Source organism: Thunnus albacares, chromosome 10, assembly GCF_914725855.1.
Source record: "Thunnus albacares chromosome 10, fThuAlb1.1, whole genome shotgun sequence".
NCBI lineage: Eukaryota > Metazoa > Chordata > Actinopteri > Scombriformes > Scombridae > Thunnus > Thunnus albacares.
In genome coordinates, this window is record NC_058115.1 from 16,785,258 (window position 1) to 16,809,648 (window position 24,391).

A 24,391-nucleotide genomic window follows, 5' to 3' on the forward strand; every position below is an offset into this window, starting at 1 on the left:
AACTTGATTTTTGCCTAGTATTATCTTGGTGGTGCAAGATGATATTTTATATTTGAAACATCAAACATTTTATTGCACATTTCTCATACTGTTGTAATTATACTTTCAGTCTCTTGGTGACGCTCTTTTATAATGTCTGACTCATGGATGCCGTGTCTCACTGTATCTGTGTCAGTGAAACTGGAGCATTGGGTTAGAGAGCCGAGGGCTGAGTATGCATGTGTGGGTGTGTGTGAGGGAGAGATGGAGAAAAAGACTGTGTGTGTTGTGTGTGTGCATGTGTTAATGTGTGCACGGAGAGGCAGATAGAGGGAGAGAGTGAGGTTGTAACCAACGAGAGAGTGAGAAAGAGACAGAAAGAGAGAGAGAGGGAGAGCAGTGGTGAAATGAGGATAGAGAGAGAGGAATCCAAGCTGACAGCTTCCCTAATAGAGCATGATTAACTCAGCCACAGAAGCAGGGAACCGTTGGAATACAGCAGCATTTTCAGTTCGATATTTGGATGTATAAATGAAGGATTTAGAAATGATTTCGACAGTATATCTGTGTCTGAAAGCATGTTTAGTAATGGAGCAGCGAATAAACTTAAAACGGTGGCTGCATTTTTTATTGTTTAGCCTGTTTTTTGACATTTCGTTTGGAGAAGTCCGTTACGTCCTTCCAGAGGAGATGCAGCTGAGGTCGGTTATTGGGAATGTCGCGCGGGATCTGGGGCTGGAAGTGAGGGAGCTTGATGCTCGTCGCGCCCGGGTTGTTGCAGAAGGAACCAGCCAGCTGTGTGAACTGGACACTGCGTCGGGCAATCTTTTGATCAGCCAACGAATAGATCGAGAGGAGCTCTGCGCGCAAGCCAGTGTCTGCATCATACAGTATCAGCTCTTACTTGAAGATCCCCTACAAGCATACAGCTTGGTGTTAGATATTGAAGACATAAACGACAACAGCCCAGTGTTTGCTGCAAGGGAGATAAATTTAGATTTAGTCGAATCCACAGTTCTCGGGAGGCGCTTTCCGTTGGAGAGCGCGCATGACCCCGATTTGGGCACGAATTCAGTCCGTGAATATAAACTGAGCCCAAATGATCATTTTGCGCTGGAAATGAGTACCCAAATAAACGGCAATGCTTATCCGGAACTGGTTCTTAAAAAGGCTCTGGATCGAGAGGCACAAGCTGAACATGTACTGAAAATCAATGGAATTGACGGGGGAAATCCAGTCAGATCAGGAACTGCCTCCATCCATATCCGTGTTTTGGACGCCAATGATAATGTCCCAGTTTTTAGCCAACGAGTTTACAAAGCCTCTGTGCCAGAGAACTCGGCCATAGGGACTGTCATAGCAACGCTGAATGCCACAGACTTAGATGAAGGGGTTTATGGAGAGATAACATACTCTTTCAGTCACCTGTCAGACAAGATGGGAGGAGTTGTTGAAATGAATCCTCTCAGCGGAGAAGTTCGGGTGGCAGGTGTCATTGACTATGAAGAGGCTAGTAAGCATGAGCTGGATGTGCAAGCTAAAGATGGCGGTGGTCAGGCCTCTCACTGTAAACTTATAATTGACGTTATTGACGTAAATGACAATAAACCCGTGATAGAAGTAAAGTCAGCTTCGGCTAACGTGGCCGAAGACTGTAGACCAGGAACTATGGTGGCACTGATTAATATTTATGACCTGGACACTGGAAATAGTGGGCGCGTCACGTGTACAATTTCAGACCATGTTCCATTTAAATTTGTATCAGAGGTCAAAAACTATTACATGTTAGTGACTGATGGAATACTAGACAGAGAACTTCAACCAGAGTATAACATCACAGTCACTGCCACCGATGGGGGCTCTCCCTCACTCTCCAGTGTCAAAGTTTTAACAATCGTGGTTAATGACATAAATGACAACCCCCCGACTTTTACGCAGAACGAGTTCAATGCCAACATCTTGGAAAACCAACCCGTTGGCACGTTTGTGATGAAAGTGAAAGCGGAGGACGTTGATGACGCATCTAATGCTAAACTACTGTACTATATATCGAAGGACACAAACTCAGAAGTGTCCTCTTTCCTTACCATCAACTCAGAAACAGGCGAGCTCTTCACATCACGACTCTTCGATTATGAACAGTCAGTTCACTTCCAAATCAAGGTGACAGCTCGAGACGGAGGGGATCCTCCACTCTCCACTACCTGCACTGTAAACGTTTTTATTAAGGACCAAAATGACAATGCACCTGTTATCTTATACCCTGTTCAAACCACCGGGTTCATTGCTGAGGATATGGTGCCACTTGAAGCGCCGAGAGGTTACTTGGTTACTAAGGTGGTAGCTGTGGACGCTGACTCTGGCCATAACGCTTGGCTTTCATACAGAATAATTAAAGCAACGCGACAAGACCTGTTTATAGTCGGTCTGCATACAGGAGAAATTAGGACTGTGCGACCATTCATGGAGGACGATGAACCAAAACAAAGTGTTGTAGTTTTAGTGACGGATAACGGACCCGAATCTCTCTCTGCCACTGCCACAGTCAGCGTAGTAATTGGTGACGGGCTGCCAGTTTTACACGAACTCTTTGAGTTTGCGGATGAATCACAAGCAAGCGATAACTTAACACTCTATTTGATCGTCGCTCTGTTAACCGTTTCCTCTCTTTTCATCCTTTTAATCAGCGGAGTGTTTTATTTCAAGCTCTGTCGGCGTGGTTATGTTTACCGTTCAACCACTGATAGTCTCCCGGTTTTCCCCACGACCTACTGCCCCTCCACTTTGACAGATTTTAGCCGTTGTGGGACCCTGCTGAAAGATGAGCGGTATGACTCCTTCTTGACCACTGGTTCTTGGAGGGGTGATTTTCGTTTCGGGACAAATACAGACACTGACACATTGAAAAAAAGGAGTGCATCCTATCAAAAAAACACTCTTAGGCGCACCAGTACAGACAGATCTAGTCTGAAGGTGAGGGCAGGTCCACCGCATCCTTGTTACGTAGTCACATGAGAGTCGGCCATGACAAGCCAAAGCGTACTGTAAATATGTTGCAAAATATTCCCCGTGAAGTTTATTAAGTGTGGACCTTCTGACTGTCACTGTTGTAATTGCATTAATTGTTTTAATCAGGTTGTATGGAATCACTGCAAAAGTATATCTTGCGGTTATGTATGTTTAAAATGTGAGCATTTTTCCAGTATTTCTGCATGACTATGTTGTCAATGCAATGTGTAATTTCCTTGGAGTTTTGAATATAATCTCAACCTCATCACCTAAGACCTGACCTTGAACATAAACGGCAATATTATCCCTGTAGAAAGTCTATGTTGTGGGATATTTTCAGAAACAGTGTCATAGTGGCATAAATAAACTAATTGTGCTGGTTCTGTTTTGTTAGCAATTGTTTGCAGATTGCAGCAGAAAGTTACTTGTGTTTACTTTGGTCAGGCTTGTTTTGTTTGCCTGTCTCTCTTCTTCTTCTAAGTCACTAGTTAGTATGTCTCTCTCTCTGCCAGTTTATCTTTGTCTTTTTCAGAATTGCTTGGTTACAATATTTCATTCTTTTCCGATTTATTATCTACAAATATGTTTACTCTGTTACTTTAGTGTGATGCCAAATGTGAGGTCCTGCACTTTTACACTTTTATTTATTCTCTATTTTTAACTTGGAATACAATTCTGCCACGTTTTGATAATGGTGTTATGTTTTCAAAAAAAAATGATTAAAAAAGAATAAAAAAAGACTGTAATAAGATAGTAAAAGCTTTGCACTGAATTTGTCATGAATTGAACAATATGTAAACAGACTGTGTTTGATGAAAAATAAACCTGAAGAGAAAAAATTGTTTTACTTCTTCAATGACCTGATGAAGCTTTTGCACAGAATGTGTAAAGGACACAGGTGTAAGACATTTACAACAGAAACCGAAACTGGTGGTCATCATAACAAAAATCTGAGGCAACTTTCTAATTAACAAGGAAAATAAAACATACTCAATGCCATAGTTAATGCATCAACTTAAGATGAAAAACAACAAATTTATCACAGCATTATCTATCTTAGTGTGTCAGCATAAATCAGTACATAGAGAAAATGCTTTAAACTGTTTTTCACTAGTTTTGTTACTTTTTGATATGTTTCATAAAAATTATTAGACAGTATCTCAAGTGTAATAACTTCAAAAGGAAGTGGAAGTGCACTTCCGAAAGCTGTTAAAGTCTAATATTTATCAGTCAACAAATATTTGCAACTTACTGTTAAATAAAACTCAAATGAACCTCCTCTAGACTCTCTTTATTGTGATCCTTTGAACGTGGACAGTACAATATTTTCATGTACTCACACTTCATGCCAAAGTCTTTTAAAACAATACTTGTAGGTAGCTGCTGACTTTTATAGTTTGTTTTTTTTCCATAGTTTGGCAGTGAATTTGAAATACTCCCTTTGAATGATAGATAACTGTAACATTTCAAATGCATTTATTCTATTGTACCATGTGAAAGATGTGGACTAATCTGTGGACATAAGTAACAGACAACAATAGATTTCTATGTTTGTGGTGAAATCATATAACAGATTAACCTGTGATGATGAAAGGGTGATTCTTTTTAAAACGTTCAGCTATAGAACGTAAGTTCATAAGTTATATATCTGAGCTCTGCAGTACTGCAAATAGAGGTATGAAAAAAACATTTTTTTTCTTTTTTTTTTTAAGTCAACACATGTTTTTTTCCCTCATCTGAGGCGTACATTGAAAATACAAACATAAATGAATGTTAATTCTTTCTTTCTTTCTTTTTTTTTGTTACACCATTTTTCTGTGTTGAGGTTATCTCTCAATTAGACTTTTCTACGTAAAAAGCACCACCAAGAGACATAACATAACTTTGCAAAAGAGAATATGAGAGTATAAAAGCAAAGCATTTCCAAAGTCATATAACAACAGAAATATGAGTACTTTTATATGAACAAGTGTTGAAAAGTACCTAGTTCGGAGCTGCAGTCAGATCAGTGGTTATAGTCTTACACAACACTTACATGATGTATGTGTTTCTGTGTCACTGTGTATGTATTACTACTTGGTATGGACTGCTTCATGGCAGTGAAGCAGAGAGGTTATGTCATCAACAGAATTTTTATATGTGAGTTCATTGTCTTCCTGATGTAGCTGCAGGCCCATTTGTGCTCCTAATTTCAGCTATAAGTAGGAGGGGAAAAAAACAAGCATTGCTTATTTTTTTGATTATTTGGGTCACAAGAACCCACTGTAGGAAGCAACGTGGTAAACAATATAGCAGAATGCTAGGAAAGTATGCCAATTTAACAGCATGACTGATTTTAATTAACACAAGCATCAGAGTTTTCTGTGTTTTTGAATACTGTGGGTGGATATGCCCTGTCTTATAGACACATCTTGTGCAGAGTGGAGGATGAAATGTAGGAAAACTGCTGAGACATTATGTATGTAATTCTACATTTTTAGCAACACCTTTAAGCTGCACTTAAAGACACACACACACACACACACACACAAAGACAAGCCTAAACAGTGACCCCCCCAGGTTAACAGTCTAACACACCAAAGTTACCTGCTGGTGAATGACAGTCAAATTATCTGCTAAAAATTTGGAGCAGGCAGGGAATTGAGCAGAACCTAGGTGAGAAACATGAAGAAATATTTCTAAAATGTTTATTTACTGATAGTAGCAAAGTAGTCCTACACAAGGAAGTCGAGAACTAGACAGCTTTATAAAACTGTTGGACTTGGAGTCTGACTATGTGTTAGATGTAAGTCATAGTTTGTGTCTATCTTTCTTTTTGCAGCCCCTGAAATTCTCCTACAGCCCCTTGTCCATATTTATTTCAGATAAGGCACAAAATCAGTGTCTGATATGTTATTTTCACCATCCCACCATGGAAATGAATGCAATGTGACAATATCTGATCAATGTTCTCATCAATTTGTGTTGTATTATCAGGATTCATACTAACTGTTTTCTCTTTTTTTTGTTCTTTCTTTTCTCGGTGCACTCCTTGAATGAAACTTCCATTTCGGTCCCACAGGTAAGATAATTTTCATTTTCCTTTCTCTTTAAAAATCTCACAAGGTGCACTACATTTTATTACTCTGTTATATGACAGCATCACAGCCACATCAACACCATACTCAACTCCCACAGTCAGCATGAAACAGTGTTGACCCAGAATGTGCTTCTATCTGTTCTCTATCACTTTTCTTTACTCTCTCTTTCACCATACACAAACTATATTGGAGCCAACTAATAAACCTAATTTCATGAATGTTTCCAAGACACATTTCATCCCAAATGCTGCTTTGAAAGTCATATTCATACAAGACTGACATTTTAGCTATATCTGTCGTGTAACACAGGGAGCTTCTTTGCTCTTATTGCTGTGTGCAACACTACCCTAGGCTTGAAAGTACATGAATATTAATAATCCCTGGCTGCTGCTGTGCAGTCTTTGCCTGAATAATGCACAATCATGATGTGCTTAATGTTAAGGTCTGCAGCAATGTATGCTAATATTGTGTCTGAATAGGGGGACAGTGTGAGGCACAATCATGGCCCATTAAAATCTGCATTCTTGCTTGTGCAGGCATAATGTAAGAAATATACTGCTGTGAGATTTGTCAGTATACATGCATGCTTGTGGGTGAGTGTTGCAGTCGTTTCACAGTGGATGTAAGTTCCACTGCTCAAATGTAGGTCACTGGATTTATCAGTCACACTGGATCAGGAGAGAAGAGATTATCTATCTATCTATCTATCTATCTATCTATCTATCTATCTATCTATCTATCTATCTATCTATCTATCTATCTATCTATCTATCTGTCTATCTGTCTATCTGTCTATCTGTCTGTCTGTCTGTCTATTTTTGTGTGTATAGCCCATGATTGTTTGTATGCACTGTTAAAAAAACAATTCTCTCTCTCATTGACACTGTTGGGGCTGTTACATTTAAAGGACGTGACAGGAAGTTGTGATTACAGGGAACCACTTCCCAACACAATACAAAATATTCACAGGTTTACCCAGTTCTCTTCCTAGTCAACTGATATCTAAACGTGGTGACAATGGCAAGTTCACTGTACAATCAGATACTGAGAAAACATATAATTAACTTTTATTTGTTTTATAAATGACTTTTATTATTTGATGATTCTTTCATTCTTCGGCGAATTATTATGTTTTAGATCAGTAGCATTAAAGGTTTGTCGGAAAGGGCTTGTAAAGTTTGGATTCAGGAGACAAGACAGACCAGACATTGGAGCACTGGTCCACACATACCGAGGATGATGTTATTTTACTTAGTCACTGTTGGTGGTGCTGTTGCCTAAGCAGACTACTTGTGTAACATCGGCCTTATCACAGAGACCAAGTCACCACCCGTCGTTGAAAGGAATAGACGATGGTTGTGTGTATATATCCGATGAGACACTAGTGTGGATGGTGGCATTGTGTGGATTTGATAGAAGACTGTATAGAATATACGGTACATATTGTGAGCGAGATACGACGCCTCTCTGCTCATACGGCTAACTGGAGCAGATATGGATACACTGAAGAGCAAAGGCACATCATGGGGTTGGAGAGTCTCCATTTTTCTTTTCTGCGTTGTTGCTGCGGTTAGCGGACAAATTCGTTATTCTATACCAGAGGAGATGAGGAAAGGGCTGTTTGTCGGAGACGTTGCAAAAGACCTGGGCTTGGATGTTAAAAGGTTGGTTTCTGGTCGGGCTCGACTCGCTATAGACGATGATAACCAGTATGTCGCACTGAACCAGAACAAAGGGCATATAGTTGTCAATGAAAGAATTGACAGAGAAAAATTATGCGCCAAGAAATCTCCGTGTAGCTTTAGTCTAGAAATTGTCCTGGAAGATCCACTCGAATTGTTTTCCATTACCATCGAAATACAAGATGTAAACGATCATGCTCCTGCTTTTCCCAAAAAGGAAATTAATTTGGAAATAAGCGAATCGACGCCCACAGGGACTGTATTCTTGCTTGATAGCGCAGCTGATCCTGACGTAGGAATAAACTCACTGCAGAGTTATTCTTTAAAAGCAAATGAACATTTTGTTCTCAAACAACATGCTCGGGCAGATGGGAGTAAATACGCTGAAATGATACTTCAGAGTGGTTTGGACCGCGAGAAGCAAAGCGAGCACACGCTCATATTAACAGCTGTAGATGGTGGGGAACCTCAGAGGTCTGGAACAGTAAGGATACATGTATCTGTTCTGGATGCAAACGACAACGCACCCGTTTTTACACAGTCCTTATACAAAGTATCTGTGTTGGAAAATGTTTTGCGCGGCACAGTTATTGCTAAAGTGAGTGCCATAGATGCGGACCAAGGTTACAACGGTAACGTAACATATTCCTTCACGCACCTAGAGGAGGACTCATCCTGCCCTTTTGAAATAAATCCTTACACTGGAGAGGTTAAACTCACCGGTGATATCGATTACGAGGTATTACCAAATTACGAAATAAACCTTCAAGCAAAAGATCCGTGGGGTGTAATGGGCGCCAGCAAATTAATAATCGAGATAGCAGATGTGAATGATAACAGTCCAGTTATCACAATGGCCTCTTATTCGGGTAGAATTTCAGAAGATTCTACTCCTGGCACAGTTGTGGCGTTGATTAGTGTCCAAGATAAAGATTCTGGTAAAAACGGACAGGTTCAATTAAATATAGATGAAAATCTCCCGTTCAAAATTAAATCGTCTCTGAGAAACTATTACGCACTGGTCACGGAGCAAAGCCTCGACAGAGAAAAGCGTTCCAAGTACAGCATCACTCTCACTGCCACAGATGAAGGCTTGCCTGCCTTATCGAGCATAAAAACTGTCGTTTTAGACGTTACTGATATTAATGACAATGCACCAACATTCAGCCAAAGTGTTTACAGCACTCAGGTAATGGAGAACAATCCTCCTGGAGTCGAAATGTTGCAGATCCACGCCACTGATCCAGATCAGGGTCAGAATGCGCGCATATCATATCTTCTTATTGACGGGGAGGTTAATGGAAATCCAGTCTCCACATATTTCTCCATTGATACCGAGAGTGGAGTCATTCACTCTTTGCGTTCACTTGACTATGAACAAGTCAAAGAGTACAAAATACGAGTTAAAGCGCAAGATGGAGGCTCGCCACCAATAAGTAGTAACGCTACAGTTATTGTGCATGTCCAGGACCAGAACGACAACCCCCCTCAGGTTCTGTACCCAGTCCAGACCGGTGGCTCTCTGGTGGCTGAAATGGTGCCTCGTTCAGCAGATGTGGGCTATCTGGTCACTAAAGTGGTGGCTGTTGATGTGGACTCTGGACAGAATGCCTGGCTCTCCTATAAACTGCAGAAAGCCACAGACAGGGCGCTGTTTGAAGTGGGCTTACAGAATGGAGAAATAAGAACTATCCGCCAGGTGACTGATAAAGATGCTGTGAAACAAAGACTGACTGTTATAGTGGAGGACAACGGGCAGCCCTCTCGTTCAGCCACAGTCATTGTTAACGTGGCGGTGGCGGACAGCTTCCCTGAAGTGCTGTCAGAGTTCACTGACTTAACACACGACAAGGAGTACAATGACAACCTGACTTTTTACTTAGTGTTGGCTCTGGCAGTAGTTTCCTTCCTCTTCATCACGTGTTTAGTGGTTATTATATCAGTGAAAATCTACAGATGGAGACAGTCTCGCATCCTGTATCACTCCAATCTCCCTGTGATTCCATATTATCCACCACGTTACTCAGACACTTTGGGGACAGGAACTCTCCAACACGTGTACAATTACGAGGTGTGCAGGACGACTGACTCCAGAAAGAGTGACATTAAGTATATGCCACCAATGAGTCAAAGTTTGGTTAGTGTTGATGACGCTGGAACTGAAACCCTGCAGAATGGAGAACAGTCATCAGCAGTATCTCGTATGTCTACTCTGGTAAGTTAATCTCTGAGCATAATAAATTGTTGATAGAAAGTCCATGTTCATATTTTTTGTATGTATGCTGTTTATTGAAGCTTTAACAGTTGGCACATAAATATGTTGCTGCTGTACAGAGAAGAGTGTTGTGTTTACAGTCGTTTCTGCACTCAGCCCTGTCGCTGTCCATGGTGCTGAAGCGCTGAACTGATGCTTTTGCCGTTTGAGGTCGATAGGTTGGATTGACTTTGAGGAGACCCTGGTTACATCGAAAGCAATAATTCAGTGACTAATGATGATGATGATGATGATGATGATGATAATAATAATAATAATAATAACAATAATAATAATATTTAGTATTTAATAACTTTGAAGCATTAAGTACATGGTTAAGGTTGGTGATTGATTATTTTTACTACCACTTCCTTGCTTTCAGTACACACTTCATGAGGAAGAATGTCTTTATTTTTATTTGTTTGTTCTTATAAATATACTATATAGTTTGGTTCAGATGAAATATACAAAACAAAAATCAAATGTTTTCATACTTATAAAATTGTGTTTTGTTTTTGTTTTTTGTTTTTAAATCAGGGAGAGATTAATTGTACCCGTTTATCTTTTTGCAAACAGCAACTAGAGATTTGAGTTTTTAATATTAGATGCCTCCTGATAACGAAACAGAGCCATGAAAAACGACATGCCACAGATTAAAATAAGAACCCATTAACGTATTTTAATTCATAAATAAGCCACCCAAGCACATAACCCACTGGGTTAATGTCTGGTTATACTAGTTTCATATTTTAGCCTCCAAGTGACGCTGTTGCCCGATAAGTCAAGTCTACCATGCATTGTGAGGCAGTGTTGTTCCCTCCCCTATTACTGCGTTTTACAAAAGGAGAGGATCTGTGTTACATATGAGCTGGGGCTCAACGAAGACACAGTTGGTTTACAATATAACGCTCATCTAAATTAACCTGGAATGTATGCGTTTTTCTCACTGAATTGAAATCCTCATTCCATAGTTTCTTTTTCTTGAATATTCTGCTTTCACATGGCATTTAAAGAACATCATCAAAACAGAGGAGTACGATGGCGACGAGGAGTGTACCTATTTATTTTTCTAAATATTTTTCTTAAGCAAGCGAAGGCACAGATCCGGTATTCAATCCCAGAGGAGATGAAGAAAGGGTCTCTTGTTGGTAACGTCGCACAAGATCTTGGTTTGGATCTGAAAAGGCTCCGTTCTGGTCGGGCCCGTATCGTGACCGGAGAGAACATCCATTACACCGAGCTGAAGACAGACAAAGGGACTTTGGTCGTGAATGAGAGAATAGACCGAGAGCAGCTTTGTGGAGACGTAACGCCGTGCAGCTTTACCTTTGAGATTTTATTGGAAAACCCAATGGAGTTGCACCCTGTGACCATAGAAGTATTGGACGTAAACGACAACGCTCCCACTTTTCAAAACAGTCACTTGGAATTTGAAATAAGCGAATCAGCTGCGCTTAGTTCCCGTTTTGTCTTAGAGAGTGCGGATGATGCCGATGTAGGGGAAAACGGTCTGCAGAACTACATTTTAACGCCGAATGACAATTTTGTTTTGAAACAACATGTCAATCCAGACGGCAGTAAATATGCTGAAATGGTGCTTCAGAAACCTTTAGACCGAGAAGAACAGCCACGCCTGTCTCTAAAGCTGTTGGCTGTGGACGGCGGAAATCCACAGAGATCCGGTACAGTAAATATAGATGTCAACATTCTAGATGCGAATGATAATGCTCCTGTCTTTAATCAATCAGTATATAAGGCTATAGTGATTGAAAATGCGCCAAAAGGCACTCACGTTGTCACTGTGAATGCCAGCGACATAGATAGCGGTTCAAACGGACAAGTTACATATTTCTTTTCAAAAGCAAAAGCAGGAATAGCTGATTTGTTCGATATAGATGAGACTACTGGGAGAATATATGTGTCGAGAGAAATAGATTTTGAAAAGGACAAAAAAATTGAGTTCAGGGTTGAAGCTAAAGATCAAGGCGGACTGACAGATTCTAGCAAAGTTGAAATTGAGGTCATTGATGTAAATGATAATGCTCCGGTCATTAACGTTATGTCATTTACAAGTCCTGTGTCAGAAGACTCCCCTGCTGGCACCACTATCGGCATAATTAATGTTAAAGACCTTGATTCGGGTGAAAACGGACAAGTACGGTGCACGATCGAAGGCAGTGTTCCTTTTAGAATTAAATCCAATGTAAGAAATTATTATGCATTGATGACTGATGCTGCATTAGATCGTGAAAATCTGTCTGAATGTAACATCACTGTTATTGCCTCAGACGCAGGATCACCTCCCCTCTTAAGTAAAAAAACCTTTTATCTGAAGGTCTCGGATGTAAATGATAATGCTCCAGTGTTTCCAAGAGGCCTTTACAGTGCGTTCATCCCAGAGAACAACTCTCCGGGTGTCTCTATACTAAGTGTTAATGCTAAAGACCCCGATGAAAATCAGAATGCCCGTGTCTCCTATATTTTGGAAGAGTGTGAGATCGGCGGATCTCCAGTCTCTGAATATGTTTCTGTTAATGCGGAAAGTGGAGTCATTCATGCAGTTCGCTCATACGATTATGAGCAGATCAAAGAACTGGTGTTCATCGTCAAAGCGCAGGATGGAGGTTCCCCTCCACTCAGTAGCAATGTGACTGTGAAAATAATGATCCAGGACCAGAACGACAACCCCCCCCAGGTTCTGTACCCAGTCCAGACCGGTGGCTCTCTGGTGGCTGAAATGGTGCCTCGTTCAGCAGATGTGGGCTATCTGGTCACTAAAGTGGTGGCTGTTGATGTGGACTCTGGACAGAATGCCTGGCTCTCCTATAAACTGCAGAAAGCCACAGACAGGGCGCTGTTTGAAGTGGGCTTACAGAATGGAGAAATAAGAACTATCCGCCAGGTGACTGATAAAGATGCTGTGAAACAAAGACTGACCGTTATAGTGGAGGACAACGGGCAGCCCTCTCGTTCAGCTACAGTCATTGTTAACGTGGCGGTGGCGGACAGCTTCCCTGAAGTGCTGTCAGAGTTCACTGACTTTACACACGACAAGGAGTACAATGACAACCTGACTTTTTACTTAGTGTTGGCTCTGGCTGTAGTTTCCTTCCTCTTCATCACGTGTTTAGTGGTTATTATATCAGTGAAAATCTACAGATGGAGACAGTCTCGCATCCTGTATCACTCCAATCTCCCTGTGATTCCATATTATCCACCACGTTACTCAGACACTTTGGGGACAGGGACTCTCCAACACGTGTACAATTACGAGGTGTGCAGGACGACTGACTCCAGAAAGAGTGACTATAAGTTCGGCCGAGCTGGTAGTCAGAACGTGCTGATAATGGACCCCAGTTCTACAGGGACGATGCAGCGGATGCAGAATGAAAAGAGCATCCTGGATGAACCAGACTCTCCTCTAGAGGTGAGCTAAACATTAAGCTTCATCTTAGTGCTTTTTTTTGCTGTTTAATTTTGTCGCATAAACAAATAAACAGTTTCATTTTATACCGTCATTTTAAGCACCATGGACAACATCTCATGTAAAATGAATGCAACATGAAACCTATATGATTTTCATTCCCTACGTATATGCGCAATATTCACTGTTGGGTAGCTAAAAGCCCTTGCTTCAAGTTTGGGGAAAAGCTGTAGTAACGGATAAATATCATAAATGTGTTAACAACGAGTAATAAGGTATGATTGACCCTATTTCGCGACTTCTCATTTCACAGTCTAAAAGTTCTGCATTGACAATGCATTTTACCACTATACATAAATCCTTATAAAAATACTTACATTTTAATACCTTTCATACGAGATTTCTTAATTTCAGTGTCTGTTTTTGTAACATTGTAAACGATTGGATCGTTTTGGGTGCCATCAGATTGTTTTTGAAGGTAATCATGCGTATTTATTTATTTAAAAAAAAATAAAGATAACCATTTGATAGTTTATGTAAAACTTTTAGTCAATTTGAGGTTAAAATATTCTTAGCGGATGTCTAGATTAAGATTTCAATATATTTTATTGAGTGCTGGTCTTTTTTATTTGCATGTAAATGCTTATCAATAAGTTGTCTTTAAATGTGCTTTAATTTACAAATCATGTCATCAAGATCGACCCCAATGTGATTTAACTCGAAAGATATGTTAAAATAATCTGTTTATTTAAATGTGAGTACTGGGGTAGAATTTTCATTTGATTTTCACCTTTTAGACTGTGAGGGACGCTGTTGGCCAGTGAAATAATTTCTTTGTGTCGTCATTGAATCCCCGCCACTGCCCTACTGACTATACAGAAAAGAAGGCTCTCTGTGTTTTGTCGAGGTTTAGGGCACGTAAGAGAGAACATGGCAACGCAGACTTGTCTGTAAACGTTGACGACTTTATTAGATATAACAGGGAAACGGATATTTTAGGAGATTTGCCGTCACATTAACTGGATATAGATCATTTTCCTCGATTTTTGTTGGGATGATGGCACCTAGAAGATCTCTCTACATATTAAGATGGCGTTTGTTTGATGCAATGCAGCGGCAAATAGGACTGCTTGTGTTCTTGCTTCATATGGTTAACATGGTAGGTGGTCAGATACGATATTCTATACCAGAGGAGATGAAGAAAGGCTCTGTCATTGGCAATGTTGCGCAAGATCTTGGTTTGGATCTGAAACGGCTCCGCTCTGGGCGGGCCCGTATCGTGACAGAAGAAAACATCCAGTACACCGAGCTGAAGACAGACAAAGGGATTCTAGTCGTGAATGAGAGAATAGACCGAGAGCAGCTTTGTGGGGACGTAACACCGTGTAGCTTCAGCTTTGAGATGATTTTGGAAAATCCTATGGAATTGCACAGAATAACTGTTGAGGTTTTGGATATAAATGATCACGCTCCCGTCTTCCCAAATCAAGCTAAAGCTATCAGCTTGGAAATAAGCGAATCAGCTGTAGTCGGAGTGCAGTTTCCACTGCAGAGTGCAGAGGATCTAGATGTGGGGCAAAATGGATTGCAAGATTACATTTTATCACAAAACGACAATTTTATATTGAAGCAACATCCAAATCCAGATGGAAGAAAATATGTGGAAATGGTGCTCCAGAAGCCTTTAGACAGAGAACAACGTCCACATTTGTCTTTAAAACTAATCGCAGTTGACGGAGGGACACCACAGAGATCCGGTACAGTAAATATAGATGTGACTGTGTTAGATGCCAACGACAATGCTCCAGTATTTAACCAATCAGTGTATAAAGCGTCTGTGATGGAAAACACAATGAAAGGCACCAATATTATTACAGTAAATGCCATAGACGCTGACAGCGGTTCAAACGGACTCATTACTTACAGTTTGTCTAAAATGAAAGGAAGTGCAGCAGATATATTCAGTATCGATGAAAACACTGGCACGATTTCTCTCTCTGGTCAGATGGATTATGAAAAGGACAGAAAGTACGAGGTGAGAGTGGAGGCAAAGGATCAGGGTGGCCTAACCGGGACCAGCAAAGTTATATTTGAGGTTGTTGATGTCAATGATAATGCCCCAGTTATAAATATTATGTCATTTTCCAGCCCCTTGTCCGAGGATGCGCGTCCTGGTACAACTATTGCGATTTTAAACATAAAAGATGCAGATTCTGAAAAAAATGGGCAAATAATATGTTCTGTAGATGGGAAACTTCCCTTTAAAATCGAGTCATCTCTGACAAAATATTACAATTTAGTCTCAGATCAGTATTTTGATAGAGAATCAGTCTCAGAATATAACATAACAATAACAGCCACTGATTTCGGGTCTCCTCCTCTTTCTACCTCAACAAAATTAAATCTAAAAATTTCTGACGTAAACGACAACGCACCATTATTTGATAAAAACATGTATTCTGCTTACGTCACAGAGAACAATTACCCTGGAGTTTCAATATTTGCTGTCAGCGCGCGGGACTCTGATTGGAATCAAAACGCCAGAATCTCGTATCTTTTAGAAGACACACAGGTGAGCGGTAGTCCAGTTTCTACTTATGTGTCTTTAAACTCTGAAACTGGAGTTCTTAGCGCGGTTCGCTCCTTTGATTATGAGCAAATTAAACAGCTTCAGCTGGTAGTCAAAGCGCAGGATGGAGGCTCTCCTCCACTCAGTAGCAATGTGACCGTGAAAATAATGATCCAGGACCAGAATGACAACCCTCCTCAGGTTCTGTACCCAGTCCAGACCGGTGGCTCTCTGGTGGCTGAAATGGTGCCTCGTTCAGCAGATGTGGGCTATCTGGTCACTAAAGTGGTGGCTGTTGATGTGGACTCTGGACAGAATGCCTGGCTCTCCTATAAACTGCAGAAAGCCACAGACAGGGCGCTGTTTGAAGTGGGCTTACAGAATGGAGAAATAAGAACTATCCGCCAGGTGACTGATAAAGACGCAGTGAAACAAAGACTGACTGTTATAGTGGAGGACAACGGGCAGCCCTCTCGTTCAGCTACAGTCATTGTTAACGTGGCGGTGGCGGACAGCTTCCCTGAAGTGCTGTCAGAGTTCACTGACTTTACACACGACAAGGAGTACAATGACAACCTGACTTTTTACTTAGTGTTGGCTCTGGCAGTAGTTTCCTTCCTCTTCATCACGTGTTTAGTGGTTATTATATCAGTGAAAATCTACAGATGGAGACAGTCTCGCATCCTGTATCACTCCAATCTCCCTGTGATTCCATATTATCCACCACGTTACTCAGACACTTTGGGGACAGGGACTCTCCAACACGTGTACAATTACGAGGTGTGCAGGACGACTGACTCCAGAAAGAGTGACTGTAAGTTCGGCCGAGCTGGTAGTCAGAACGTGCTGATAATGGACCCCAGTTCTACAGGGACGATGCAGCGGATGCAGAGTGAAAAGAGCATACTGGATGAACCAGACTCTCCTCTAGAGGTGAGTTTAACAATTTAGCTTCGTAATTGTGCCCCGTTTTCGCTTCCTCTTTTAGTTGCATTGATAAAAAAATAGTTGCACTTTATGTCGCCATTTTCAGCACCATGGACAGCATCTCAGTTTGCATAGTTACATAGAAATGCTGGTTCTGTTTAAGTCTTCATAGATGCAGCATTGGAAAGGACAGGCTGCTAATAAAATTGTGTTTATATGTATCTATTTTGTGTTGCTGATATGCGACATGGGAAATGTAAAGCTGTATTAATGATGGTCAAACTAAACGTGTCTGCGCAATGTTTACTGCCAAAGTTTTTGACTTGGTTGTTTATATATCTTTGAGAGATGTTGTAGTTATGGCTGAAGTTCGGAAACTAAAGGCACCTGGTAAAGGTTGAGCAAAGATTTTAGTCACATTAAAATAATGAAAAAATTAATGCCAAGTGATTGCATAAGAGAATAGCCGCACCGCCCACATATTTTCTCCTTAGAATATAAAAGGTACACTAGTCGTCTTCCTGCATTGATACTGCATATTATCACCAGCAATAATGAAGATTAGTTGCATATTCGAGTACTTAAGAGGAAACTGCTTGATTTCCACATCCATGTGGAAGGTCTGCATCATTATATAACACGTTGTAAACCATTGAATCATATGGAGTTTTTTAAAACATATATTTCATAATTGAGACATGTATATTTTCATATAATTTTATATTATATGTGGGACTTTTATTTGCAATCAGTGATTACATTTTTGTCGGTAAGACCGACTGCATTGTAGGTGAATTGTTTGAGATTCAATTTTCTGTTATTTTGGACAGATCGTTTTTGCGGTTTGCTGTTACACATACTTTGTTATAATACAAATATTAATTTGAAATGTGTTTGAATTTAAACATCCTTTATTAAGAGTCATCCCAATGTGATGTCCATACGTTATAGAGATGTGTTCCTTTTGTCATTTTGTGTCAGTACTGTCGTCTTGGCCTCATTTGATGTTCACTTCTTAGACTCTAAGGGACGCTGTTGGCTAGTAAAAAGAATAATTTCTGTGTTGTGTCGTCTGTCAGTCCACTCCCCTACTGACTATACAGTGAAGGAGGCTCTCTGTGTTTTGTCGAGGTTTAGGGCACGTAAGAGAGAACACAGCCTAACAGACTTGGATGTAAACGTTTAAGACGTGATATAACAAGGCACCGGACCGTCATATCAATTGGACATAGATCATCTTTCCCGATTCTTTGTTGCCATCATGGCAACTCGAAGACACCCCATATACATGTGCGAAAGATGGCGATTGTTTTATGGACTGCGAGGACAAATAGGACTGTTCATGCTTCTGCTTCATGTGGTTAATATGGTAGGTGGTCAGATTCGTTATTCCATACCAGAGGAGATGAAGAAAGGCTCTGTCATTGGTAATGTAGCGCAAGATCTTGGTTTTGATCTGAAAAGGCTCCGTTCTGGGCGGGCCCGTATCGTGACCGGAGAAAACATCCAGTACACCGAGCTGAAGACAGACAAAGGGATTCTAGTCGTGAATGAGAGAATAGACCGAGAGATGCTTTGTGGGGACGTAACACCGTGTAGCTTCAGCTTTGAGATGATTTTAGAAAATCCTATGGAATTGCACAGAATAACTGTTGAAGTTTTGGATATAAATGATCACGCTCCTGTCTTCCCAAATAAAGATAAAGCTATCAGCTTGGAAATAAGTGAATCAGCTGTAGTCGGAGTGCAGTTTCCACTGCAGAGTGCAGAGGATCTAGATGTGGGGCAAAACGCATTGCAAGATTATATTCTATCACCGAACGACAATTTTATTTTGAAGCAACATGCAAATCCAGATGGAAGTAAATATGTGGAAATGATGCTCCAGAAGTCTTTGGACAGAGAACAACGTCCCAATTTCTCTTTAAAACTAATCGCAGTTGACGGGGGGACACCACAGAGATCCGGTACAGTAAATATAGATGTGACTGTGTTAGATGTCAACGACAACGCTCCAGTATTTAATCAATCAGTGTATAAAGCGTCCGTAATGGAAAACACGACAAAGGGCACTAGCATTATTACAGTAAATGCCACAGACGCTGACAGCGGTTCAAACGGACTCATTACTTACAGTTTGTCTAAAATGAAAGGAAGTGCAGCAGATATATTCAGTATCGATGAAAACACTGGCACAATTTATGTGTCTGGTCAAATAGATTTTGAAAAGGACAGAAAGTACGAGGTGAGAGTGGAGGCAAAGGATCAGGGTGGCCTAAGCGGGACAAGCAAAGTAATATTTGAGGTTGTTGATGTCAATGATAATGCCCCAGTTATAAATATTATGTCCTTTTCCAGCCCCTTGTCTGAAGATGCGCGTCCCGGTACAACTATTGCGATTTTAAACATAAAAGATGCAGATTCTGAAAAAAATGGGCAAATAAAATGTTCTGTAGATGGAAAACTTCCCTTTAAAATCGAATCATCACTAACAGACTATTACAATTTGGTCTCAGATCAATATTTTGATAGAGAATCCGTCCCCGAATATAACATAACAATAACAGCCACTGATTTCGGGTCTCCTCCTCTTTCTACCTCAACAAAATTACATCTAAAAATCTCTGACATAAACGACAACGCACCATTATTTGATAAAAACATGTATTCTGCTTACGTCACAGAGAATAATCCCCCTGGAGTTTCAATATTTGCTGTCAGCGCGCGGGACTCTGATTGGAATCAAAACGCCAGAATCTCGTATCTCTTAGAAGACACACAGGTGAGCGGTAGTCCAGTTTCTACTTATGTGTCTTTAAACTCTGAAACTGGAGTTCTTAGCGCGGTTCGCTCCTTTGATTATGAGCAAATTAAACAGCTTCAGCTGGTAGTCAAAGCGCAGGATGGAGGCTCTCCTCCACTCAGTAGCAATGTGACCGTGAAAATAATGATCCAGGACCAGAACGACAACCCCCCTCAGGTTCTGTACCCAGTCCAGACTGGTGGCTCTCTGGTGGCTGAAATGGTGCCTCGTTCAGCAGATGTGGGCTATCTGGTCACTAAAGTGGTGGCTGTTGATGTGGACTCTGGACAGAATGCCTGGCTCTCCTATAAACTGCAGAAAGCCACAGACAGGGCGCTGTTTGAAGTGGGCTTACAGAATGGAGAAATAAGAACTATCCGCCAGGTGACTGATAAAGATGCTGTGAAACAAAGACTGATTGTTATAGTGGAGGACAACGGGCAGCCCTCTCGTTCAGCTACAGTCATTGTTAACGTGGCGGTGGCGGACAGCTTCCCTGAAGTGCTGTCAGAGTTCACTGACTTTACACACGACAAGGAGTACAATGACAACCTGACTTTTTACTTAGTGTTGGCTCTGGCTGTAGTTTCCTTCCTCTTCATCACGTGTTTAGTAGTTATTATATCAGTGAAAATCTACAGATGGAGACAGTCCCGCATCCTGTATCACTCCAATCTCCCTGTGATTCCATATTATCCACCACGTTACTCAGACACTTTGGGGACAGGGACTCTCCAACACGTGTACAATTACGAGGTGTGCAGGACGACTGACTCCAGAAAGAGTGACTGTAAGTTCGGCCGAGCTGGTAGTCAGAACGTGCTGATAATGGACCCCAGTTCTACAGGGACGATGCAGCGGATGCAGAGTGAAAAGAGCATCCTGGATGAACCAGACTCTCCTCTAGAGGTGAGTTTAACAATTTAGCTTCGTAATTGTGCCCCGTTTTCGCTTCCTCTTTTAGTTGCATTGATAAAAAAAATAGTTGCACTTTATGTCGCCATTTTCAGCACCATCGACAGCATCTCAGTTTGCAATATTTCATAGAAAAGCTGGTTCTTTTTATGTCTTCATACATGCAGCATTGGAAAGCCAGGGAAAGCAGAGGCTTCTAAACGAAATATGTTTATATGTGTCCATAGTTGCATATTCGAGTATTTAAGCGGAAACTGCTCAATTTACACATCCATGTGGAAGGTCTGCATCATTATGACACATTGTAAGCCACTGAATCGTTTTATGGAGTTTTTAAATACACACACACACACACACACACACACACACACACACACACACTTGTATATATATATATATATATATATATATATATATATATATATATATATATATATATATATATATATATATATATATATATTAGAATTGAAACATGTATATTTTAATATAATTTTATGTTATATGTGGGACTTTTATTTGCAATCAGTGACTTCATTTTTGTCAGTAAGACCGACTGCATTGTGGGTGAATTATTTGAGATTACATTTTCTCTTATTTTGGACGGGTCGTTTTTGCGGTTTGCTGTTATACAGAATTTGTTATATTAAACATATTCAGTTAAAATGTGTTTTAATTTTTAAATACTTCATTATAAGTCATCCTAATGCGATGTCCACACGTTATAGAGATGTTTTCCGTTTGTTATTTTTAGATTGTCAGTACTGTGTTCTTGGCCTCATTGATGTTCACCTTTTAGACCCTAAGGGACGCTGTTGACTAGTAAAAAATAATTTCTGTGTTGTGTCGTCATTCAGTCTACTCCCCTACTGACTATACCGTGAAGAAGGCTCTCTGTGTTTTGTCGAGGTTTAGGGCACGTAAGAGAGAACATGGCCTCACAGACTTGTATGTAAACGTTGAAGACTGATATAAGAAGGAAACGGGGAGCACAACCATTTTTAACGTCATATCAATTGGATATAGATCACCTTTCCCGATTCTTTGTTGCCATCATGGCAACTCGAAGACATCTCACCTACATGTGCGAAAGATGGCGATTGTTTTATGGACTGCGAGGACGAATAGGACTGCTCATGCTCCTGCTTCATATGGTTAATATGGTAGGTGGTCAGATTCGTTATTCCATACCAGAGGAGATGAGGAAAGGCTCTGTCATTGGCAATGTTGCGCAAGATCTTGGTTTGGATCTAAAAAGGCTCCGTTCTGGGCGGGCCCGTATCGTGACAGAAGAAAACATCCAGTACACCGAGCTGAAGACAGACAAAGGGATTCTGGTCGTCAATGAGAGAATAGACCGAGAGCAGCTTTGTGGGGACGTAACACCGTGTAGCTTCAGCTTTGAGGTGATTTTGGAAAATCCTATGGAATTGCACAGAATAACTGTTGAGGTTTTGGATATAAATGATCACGCTCCTGTCTTCCCAAATAAAGATAAAGCTATCAGTTTTGAAGTCAGTGAATTAGCTGCAGTCGGAGTGCAGTTTCCACTGCAGAGTGCAGAGGATCTAGATGTGGGGCAAAACGGATTACAAGATTACATTTTATCACCAAATGACAATTTTATATTGAAACAACATGCAAATCCAGATGGAGGTAAATATGTTGAAATTGTACTCCAGAAGCCTTTAGACAGAGAACAACGTCCACATTTGTCTTTAAAACTAATCGCAGTTGACGGGGGAACACCACAGAGATCTGGTACAGTAAATATAGATGTGACTGTGTTAGATGCTAACGACAATATTCCGGTTTTTAATCAGTCAGTGTATAAAGCGTCTGTAATGGAAAACACGACAAAGGGCACTAGCATTATTACAGTAAATGCAACAGACGCTGACAGCGGTTCAAACGGACTCATTACTTACAGTTTGTCTAAAATGAAAGGAAGTGCAGCAGATATATTCAGTATTGACGAAAACACTGGCACAATTTATGTATCTGGTCAAATAGATTATGAAAAGGACAGAAAATACGAGGTGAGAGTGGAGGCAAAGGATCAGGGTGGTTTAATCGGGACAAGCAAAGTTATATTTGAGGTTATTGATGTCAATGATAATGCCCCAGCTATAAATATTATGTCATTTTCCAGCCCCTTGTCCGAGGATGCGCGTCCTGGTACAACTATTGCGATTTTAAACATAAAAGATGCAGATTCTGAAAAAAATGGGCAAATAAAATGTTCTGTAGATGGGAAACTTCCCTTTAAAATCGAATCATCTCTAACAAACTATTACAATTTGGTCTCAGATCAATATTTTGATAGAGAATCCGTCCCCGAATATAACATAACAATAACAGCCACTGATTTCGGGTCTCCTCCTCTTTCTACCTCAACAAAATTACATCTAAAACTTTCTGACGTAAACGACAACGCACCATTATTTGATAAAAAAATGTATTCTGCTTACGTCACAGAGAATAATTCCCCTGGAGTTTCAATATTTGCTGTCAGCGCGCGGGACTCTGATTGGAATCAAAACGCCAGAATCTCGTATCTTTTAGAAGACACACAGGTGAGCGGTAGTCCAGTTTCTACGTATGTGTCTTTAAACTCTGAAACTGGAGTTCTTAGCGCGGTTCGCTCCTTAGATTATGAGCAAATTAAACAGCTTCAGCTGGAAGTCAAAGCGCAGGATGGAGGCTCCCCTCCACTCAGTAGCAATGTGACCGTGAAAATAATGATCCAGGACCAGAACGACAACCCCCCTCAGGTTCTGTACCCAGTCCAGACCGGTGGCTCTCTGGTGGCTGAAATGGTGCCTCGTTCAGCAGATGTGGGCTATCTGGTCACTAAAGTGGTGGCTGTTGATGTGGACTCTGGACAGAATGCCTGGCTCTCCTATAAACTGCAGAAAGCCACAGACAGGGCGCTGTTTGAAGTGGGCTTACAGAATGGAGAAATAAGAACTATCCGCCAGGTGACTGATAAAGATGCTGTGAAACAAAGACTGACTGTTATAGTGGAGGACAACGGGCAGCCCTCTCGTTCAGCTACAGTCATTGTTAACGTGGCGGTGGCGGACAGCTTCCCTGAAGTGCTGTCAGAGTTCACTGACTTTACACACGACAAGGAGTACAATGACAACCTGACTTTTTACTTAGTGTTGGCTCTGGCTGTAGTTTCCTTCCTCTTCATCACGTGTTTAGTGGTTATTATATCAGTGAAAATCTACAGATGGAGACAGTCTCGCATCCTGTATCACTCCAATCTCCCTGTGATTCCTTATTATCCACCACGTTACTCAGACACTTTGGGGACAGGGACTCTCCAACACGTGTACAATTACGAGGTGTGCAGGACGACTGACTCCAGAAAGAGTGACTGTAAGTTCGGCCGAGCTGGTAGTCAGAACGTGCTGATAATGGACCCCAGTTCTACAGGGACGATGCAGCGGATACAGAATGAAAAGAGCATCCTGGATGAACCAGACTCTCCTCTAGAGGTGAGCTGAATAATTTTTCTCAGTCTATGTGCCCATTTTGTTCTCTTCCTTTATTTAGTTGAATTGACGAAAAACCGTTGCACTTCATACCGTCATTTTCAGTACCATGGACAGCATCTCAGTTTGCATTACCTGACAGATAAGCTGATTTTTTCTTAATAGATGCAGCATTGGAAAGCATAAACTCCTAAAAGAATCTATCGTATCGTCATATGTAACTCTTTTGTGTTGCCTAAATGCAGT

General features: G+C 40.8%; 7 protein-coding genes across 16 annotated transcripts in view; all 7 read left to right on the forward strand.

Moving 5' to 3' along the window:
- Window positions 1-24,391, forward strand: part of LOC122990858 (protocadherin gamma-C5-like) — a 293,120-nt gene that overhangs the window by 93,112 nt on the left and 175,617 nt on the right. The gene's annotated exons all lie outside the window — the stretch shown is intronic.
- On the forward strand, window positions 366-3,895 carry LOC122990867 (protocadherin gamma-A10). The gene has a single exon (XM_044364434.1). It carries the CDS (start codon window positions 511-513, stop codon window positions 2,992-2,994), a length of 2,484 nt encoding a protein of 827 aa, XP_044220369.1. The 5' UTR covers window positions 366-510; the 3' UTR covers window positions 2,995-3,895.
- On the forward strand, window positions 7,423-9,974 carry LOC122990923 (protocadherin gamma-A2-like). The gene has a single exon (XM_044364500.1). It carries the CDS (start codon window positions 7,563-7,565, stop codon window positions 9,972-9,974), a length of 2,412 nt encoding a protein of 803 aa, XP_044220435.1. The 5' UTR covers window positions 7,423-7,562.
- Window positions 10,890-13,440, forward strand: LOC122990880 (protocadherin gamma-A2-like). Its single transcript, XM_044364448.1, has one exon. It carries the CDS (start codon window positions 11,005-11,007, stop codon window positions 13,438-13,440), a length of 2,436 nt encoding a protein of 811 aa, XP_044220383.1. The 5' UTR covers window positions 10,890-11,004.
- Window positions 14,358-16,948, forward strand: LOC122990924 (protocadherin gamma-A3-like). The gene has a single exon (XM_044364501.1). It carries the CDS (start codon window positions 14,483-14,485, stop codon window positions 16,946-16,948), a length of 2,466 nt encoding a protein of 821 aa, XP_044220436.1. The 5' UTR covers window positions 14,358-14,482.
- LOC122990870 (protocadherin gamma-A11-like) lies at window positions 18,038-20,731 on the forward strand. The gene has a single exon (XM_044364437.1). The coding sequence runs from the start codon at window positions 18,186-18,188 to the stop codon at window positions 20,652-20,654; it is 2,469 nt and encodes an 822-aa protein (XP_044220372.1). The 5' UTR covers window positions 18,038-18,185; the 3' UTR covers window positions 20,655-20,731.
- Window positions 21,571-24,172, forward strand: LOC122990874 (protocadherin gamma-A3-like). Its single transcript, XM_044364442.1, has one exon. It carries the CDS (start codon window positions 21,698-21,700, stop codon window positions 24,155-24,157), a length of 2,460 nt encoding a protein of 819 aa, XP_044220377.1. The 5' UTR covers window positions 21,571-21,697; the 3' UTR covers window positions 24,158-24,172.

Bases quoted from the DNA above. Each gene is read 5' to 3' on its own strand.
- LOC122990867 (XM_044364434.1), top strand. From the start codon at position 511: ATGAAGGATTTAGAAATGATTTCGACAGTATATCTGTGTCTGAAAGCA.
- LOC122990923 (XM_044364500.1), top strand. From the start codon at position 7,563: ATGGATACACTGAAGAGCAAAGGCACATCATGGGGTTGGAGAGTCTCC.
- LOC122990880 (XM_044364448.1), top strand. From the start codon at position 11,005: ATGGCATTTAAAGAACATCATCAAAACAGAGGAGTACGATGGCGACGA.
- LOC122990924 (XM_044364501.1), top strand. From the start codon at position 14,483: ATGATGGCACCTAGAAGATCTCTCTACATATTAAGATGGCGTTTGTTT.
- LOC122990870 (XM_044364437.1), top strand. From the start codon at position 18,186: ATGGCAACTCGAAGACACCCCATATACATGTGCGAAAGATGGCGATTG.
- LOC122990874 (XM_044364442.1), top strand. From the start codon at position 21,698: ATGGCAACTCGAAGACATCTCACCTACATGTGCGAAAGATGGCGATTG.